Consider the following 6,400-nt stretch of genomic DNA (forward strand, 5'->3'; position numbering starts at 1 on the left):
CTTAATTTCTTTTGAAAACCATTGAGCTTTCGTTTTGATGGAAAACCGCAGGGAGGCTTCTCTTATGTTGTCAATAGTCGGTTTATAAGTGCTTCTTTTTACAAGTATGGGAAGAAGATTTGCACTTGTGTTTTCAAACGTGATGAGCTCATGTAGAGCAGAATTTACTGTGAACCGAGCTGCTCGGAAACACTGAAAACATCCAAATGTAATCCGACTCATCTGTTGACATAATCAAGGCCGTTTGGGCGGGGCTTAAAAATATTAACCAATTACATCACAACCCACTTTTTACTATCCAATCACTTCCGCCCTATATATTCCCTCAGAAATTCATCTTATTACAGGAGTTAATCGTGTTGATGTTTTTGTATTTGCGTTTGTGTAGTGAGCTAGTGTGTGTTTGTGTCATCAGGACTGATGTACATGCTCCTGAAGCACCTGGTGGACAGGTACAACATGTACTACGCTTACCTGCCCTCTAAACTCGACAAGAAGATCCACTCCGGAGCCGTCAATCAGGTGGTGGCCGCGCCCATCCTGTGCCTCTTCTGGCTACTGTTCTTCTCCACCGTGCGGACAGGTGCGTGTGTTTGAGGGTTTGCGTTAAAGGATTAGTTCACTTCAGAATTAATTTCCTGATAATTTACTCACCCCCAAGTCATCCAAGATGTTCATGCCTTTCTTTCTTCAGTCGAAAAGAAATGAAGGTTTTTGAGGAAAACATTCCAGGATTTTTCTCCATATAGTGGACTTCAACAGGGACCAATAGGTTGAAGGTCCAAATGTCAGTTTCAGTGCAGCTTCAAAGAGCTCTACACGATCCCAGACGAGGAATAAGAGTCTTATCTAGAGAAACCATCGGACATTTTCTAAACAAAAACAAAAAACAGAACAAAACCTGCCCAATTGCTACTCAAAACTAGCCCAATCGCGTTTCAGAGTGGGTCCCACAGTAAAAAAATAATCGCATTCCGGTGGGTAAAATACGTGTTTTTGGCGGGGTTCCCCTGGTAAAATTTGCATTCCAGGGACTACATATATTATTTGGAGTCGCTTCAACCCACAGACATGAAAAACAACCTGCGGCAACAGTGTAAAAGTAGCCCAATTCAGCAGGAAAACCGCAGACTTGGCAACACTGGGCGTGTTTAGTCTGAGGTTTTATTGTCATTTGATTAGCTGTGGAATATGGTCATGTGACTGACCACACCTGAAGCATGAGTTTTGTGATGTTCTTTCACTGATGTGCCTTTTAAATGTGGCTTATTCCTTCTTATTTCTCAGGGTTTTCGACCCCAACATCCATGTTTACCTTCGTGGTGCTCATCATCACCATCGTGGTCTGCCTGTCTCACGTCTGTTTCGGTCACTTTAAATACCTCAGCGCGCACAACTACAAGGTACGAGTTGCGGTACTGCAGGTATGAGCTCGCGGGTTCAGTCCACCGGGCGGCACGGGTAGCTCTGGTAGACTGTCACCTGTTCCAGAGCACAAACGCTCACCGTGACCTCTCTCTCATTTCAGATCGACACCAAGGACACAGAGGTTGACGGAGTGGAGAACGGACGCCCTGCTAGATCTTCACCCTCCAACAAATCTCAGGTAATTACTTAAACGTAGATTTCACTTAGTAAGCTCACTTGAGGACTTGTTTATTAAGATTTTACCAGAAGAGGTTTTAGAATTTTAATTTATGTGGTTTTTATAGAACAACTGATAGAAAATGCCATTATATTCTTAATTAAACAAATTGAACTTTTTAATCACCAATGTCTGTTTTCATCCACCGCAGCAGATGTACATCGCCCAGGTCCTGCAAGACCCAAACTCCGATGAGATCGGAGCAGGCAGCGGAGAGGACGACGGTCAGGGGTCCTCGCAGGACGAGGAGATGATCAACGGCGGCAACAGCCTGAACGAGGCAGACTTCCAGTCCGGAGAGGACAGTCTCATCGCCAACGAAGTCCACCATTAACAAAGCCGAGACGGGAGAGAGAAAGGCGGAAGGATGAGAGCATGAAAAAGAACCGATCGCAAGGCCTTCGTCCGCACATGTCTGTTTTGTCCCCTCTCTGAATTTGCCGGATGTTTGTTGGCTCAAAACATCAGCACCTTAGAAACCCACGTCTGCCAAAACACTTGAACACAGACTGTACAAAGCACACGCGCCCGCACACATCGATGCCAACACGCTTCAAAAGACCATCGTCATGTGCATGAACGCTCGACGGCGGCGACTGCTTGTTTGGAACCGAATCAAATTCTCGATTGGAACTAAGACTTCCTGGAGTTCCCCTTTCGTAAAGGTCCATGAATATTTCCTAGTTTGGTTCGAATACCCTCAGGAAAAGGAAAAACGGATGGAAAGAAAGCTCTCCTCTTTCTCATCCCATGGTTCGCCTTAACAGCGATGGCATTCCCAGTCGACGCCACTTAATTTGCTTGCTTTTTCTTGTCCTTTGCCTAAACGATTGGATTTCATCTGGCATTCCAAAGGAAATGTGCAATAGTGAGAGCGTAGAGGAGGAATCGTGACACAATTCGGCTTGCAAACGTGTTGGCTTTGACAAACTGCGTTCACTGTACAGTATTCTGCCAGAACACTAAGAGACTCCATACCGACTGAACTTCTCCCCGATGTACAGTATTTCCAGAGACGCGCTGTGTGTTTGTGTTGTCATTGAATGACCCATATTCTTACGTTTTTGTTTTGGTATTTTTAATGCTAATTTTGCCTTGACAACCTTTAATGGATGTGTTTGTATGCCTGCAACGGAGTACCGAAGTCCTCGTCCTCGTAGCGCAGTAGAAACCTAACGCCGCTCATGACGGACGAGATGCAAATCAGCGATGGAGAATAATTCATTCAGTCACTGGTTGTTTGCGTCCCGCAGTAGATCGGGAAACTATGGAAGCTTGTTTCCACCACTGAATTAAAAATAAAAAAGGTAATTGCGACTAATATCTCACAGTTCTGACTGTTGTGTGGTATGAAGTCGCAATTGCGAGTTATAAAGTCAGAATTGTGAGATATAAAGTAAGAATTGCGTGATATATGAATCGTGATATGAACTCGCAATTGTGAGAAATAGTGAGAATTGCGTGAAATAAAGTCGCAATTGCGAGATATAGTCAGAATTGCAAAATATAAACTCGCATTTCTGGCTTTTTCTCAAAATTGTGATATGAACTCAAAATTGCGAGGAAAAAGTCAGAATTTTGGGTTTGTATCTCACAATTCTGACTTTATCGCAATTGTGAGTTTATAACTCGCAATTCTGACTTTGTTTCTCGCGATTGAGTTTTTATCTCACAATTCTGACATAACTCAGCAATTTCCACCACTGAATAAAAAAAAGATAATTGCGACTTTTTATCTTGCAATTCTGACATTATAACTCGCAGCAATTTTGAGTTTTACATCTCGCAGTTCTGAGAAGTCAGAATTGCGAGATGTAAACTCGTGATTGTGAGAGAAAAAGTCGCAATTATCATATTATTTTTTTATTCAGTGGCGGAAACAAGCTTTCATAGAAAACTGCCGATCCAGATCTTGTCGAATGTTAGTTTAGAAACCGCGTCGCTGTAGACTGAATGGTTTAAACGAAGACAGCCCGTGAAAAACAGCAAGCGTTCCCTGTTCGGTGCCTGCTTTTGTACGAGATGTTTTGGGAGATGCATTGGAAATGCATTTTGTTGAGTCGGTTTTCATTTTTAGTTGTGTAGTTAAACCTTGTGAGGTCGATCTAATCCAAATACTAATACTACGAGAAATGTAGCGTCACGTGAAGCACTTGACAGTCGATCCGAAGCAGCAGCAACAAATTACTTTTAGTTTTACTGAGCTAGATGAGTAAAATAATAACGGCTAGTTATTAAAAGAGATCTGGATCCGTTTGCAATAAACCCCAAGCTGAGAAAACACTTAATTTTTTTGTTTTTTTACGAATTTCGATTAATAGTAAAATTCCATCAAATTTAATTAAATGTACCTTACATATCATTCATATGAATAAAAAAAAAAAAACTAGAGTGTAATAAAACATTTTGTATAAATCTTAATGGAAAAGGGGATTGGTCCATTTAGTTTATGATTCATACTGATAAATTTAAATATTTTCTTTTTTTTTTTTTTTTTAAATGAATACGAGATTTATACAAAATGTTTTATTAAGCTCTAGTTCTTTTTTACTCATTTAAAATTCTTAATTCATAACATGAATAATACGTAAGGATTATTCAATTCAATTTGATGGAATTTTACTATTAATTGAAATGCTCAAATCTTAAAACAGGCTAATATCTAGCTTACCTTTGGGGTTTGTTGCAACCGGCTCAAGACATTTAAATCCATCTGGATCCCTCAAAAACAGTGAAATCCCAGTCCGAGAGGTTTCTATTGGCCGTTTACTGAAGCCAATCAGGTTTTAGAGTGGCATATTGTCAATATAAGACAGAAACCAGGTTTGTTTTTTCCAGCACAATGACCATGAAGGGACTAAAGTGCATGTCAACATGTACAAACTTTTGTGATACGTTACAGACCTCAGTCAGGGACACATCCATACTTTTCCAGAACACTGAAATGCACAAAAACCTCATTCATGAGACATGAGCATCTCCATCTTACAACTAAAAAGTTGAGATTAATTCAGCTGGTGTTTCATGAATGAATTTGTACTTGAGTGAAATGAATCATGATGTATATCCAGACTATTATTATTACAGTATTTCATGTTTTCATACCTGCTGCTGCACATAGTTCCTCTAGATTGATGTGCCAGATTTGTTTAGCAGCCTGAAATAAAACTTTGCAGTAGTTTCTGTGTCCAACCGACACATCATGTCTGAAACCTTTATAAGCTGATGAGAGGTGTAGATCAGGTGTACAGTGAGATTTGCACTGATGGTTTTCACTTTTGTTTGTTTTTTGTTACTGTATTCTCTGGATGAAGATGAATCTGTTACCGGTTTGCATCAAGAACACGTAGTACGACTAACTGGATTCACCAAGTAACTGGTACTAAAATGGCGCCGAGTAACTGGTACTAAAATGGCGCCCAGTAACTTGAGAAATGAAATCGAACAGCCTCAGGTGTTCTTTTATTTTCCAAAAGACAAAAAAAATGTTTACATCTGCGTGTTTGTCATCTGTCATTTTTTTTACTTGTTTTTTTTCCTACATTTCTCATCGATGAAGACACAAAGGGTAAACTATGAAAGCTGTAGCTACAGCGTCTGTGCGTCGTTCATCGTAGCTACACGCCGGAGATACTGACGTCGATTTGTGTCTGCCCGCGCTTTTGAAGATCGTCGATGATGATCGGTGTGTGTGTGAATATTCTGTGAAGAAGTGAACGTGAGCACACGATATTGAAAAGTTGGATTTGTATATCCAAATTAAGGCCATTTCTTCGTTTCTGGACTGTCCCATTTTTCGGGGTTCCTCACCGGCTTCTTATTGAGTTAATGGCGTGAAGGTCTCTTCAGCATTTGGCGGTGAAGTAAAGAGCGGTGCGGGTATTTTTGTAAAATTGTACTGTTTGGAGATGCAAATGTTCAGCCTGTTGAAGTATTTGATACTAGTAATGTATTAAAGACGTGTCAAAGCTAGCTGTCGCTTAATGGATTTTTAATATATCATGACTTTGTTTTATATTAAGCTAAACATTAAGTTATGAAGCGCAGAATGTGTTTTAGAACGAAAACACTGGAGATGCAATTTTGCTCAGAGCTGTGCGTTATGCAAGAATGAATTACAGGATGATGTCTGTACAAACCTTGATTTCCAGCACAGTTCTGATGCCGATGTACAGTATGTTTGAGTGGATGAAAATGAGCTGTTTCTGTTCTTGTATTCTGCTCACATGCGGCTTCAACACTGTAGAAGGACTGATCTAGAACCCGTGTGAGATTTCTTTTGACATTTTTTTTCTGTCCAAAGGTCGTCCTTATGGTGAAGCATTTGTCATCTTCAGTTTCTTGATCAATAAAAGTTGGTATTCATTCTGTGCACTTGATGTGTTGTTATTGTTGTCGGCCAGAAGGAGGCGCTGCTGCAGCGTCACTCATCAGATGCTTTTTGCTGTTCTGGGGTCAGTTGCATAAACACAGCCATTATGTTAAGGATTAGTTCAATTTCAAATGAAAATTAGCCCAAGCTTTACTCACCCTCAAGCCATCCTAGGTGTATGACTTTCTTCTTTCTGATGAACACAATCGGAGATATATTAATAAATATCCTGACGCATCCAAGCTTTATAATGGCAGTGAGCGAGGATCAACGAGTATGAGCTGAAGAAAGTGCTTCCATCCACATCCATCCATCATAAACATATTCCACACGGCTCTAGGGGGTTAATAAAGGCCTTCTGAAGCGAAGCGATGCGTTTGTGT

At 40.6% G+C, this 6,400-nt stretch overlaps 1 protein-coding gene across 7 annotated transcripts in view; it reads left to right on the top strand.

Annotated features, from left to right (window-relative positions):
* LOC127522404 (CSC1-like protein 2) overlaps positions 1–6,019 on the top strand; it is a 53,775-nt gene extending 47,756 nt beyond the window's left edge. For 6 of the 7 annotated variants that reach the window (XM_051912326.1, XM_051912324.1, XM_051912328.1 and 3 more), the window contains 4 exons: positions 416–583; positions 1,288–1,403; positions 1,529–1,606; positions 1,797–6,019. In XM_051912326.1, coding sequence (XP_051768286.1) covers positions 416–583; positions 1,288–1,403; positions 1,529–1,606; positions 1,797–1,979 — 545 coding nt within the window. In that variant the 3' untranslated portion in view covers positions 1,980–6,019. The remainder of the gene's footprint in view (positions 1–415; positions 584–1,287; positions 1,404–1,528; positions 1,607–1,796) is intronic. The other variant, XM_051912327.1, reaches the window with a different exon arrangement.
* The last annotated feature ends 381 nt before the right edge of the window (positions 6,020–6,400 follow it).

The sequence above is a fragment of the Ctenopharyngodon idella genome, chromosome 11 (assembly GCF_019924925.1).
Source record: "Ctenopharyngodon idella isolate HZGC_01 chromosome 11, HZGC01, whole genome shotgun sequence".
Lineage (NCBI taxonomy): Eukaryota > Metazoa > Chordata > Actinopteri > Cypriniformes > Xenocyprididae > Ctenopharyngodon > Ctenopharyngodon idella.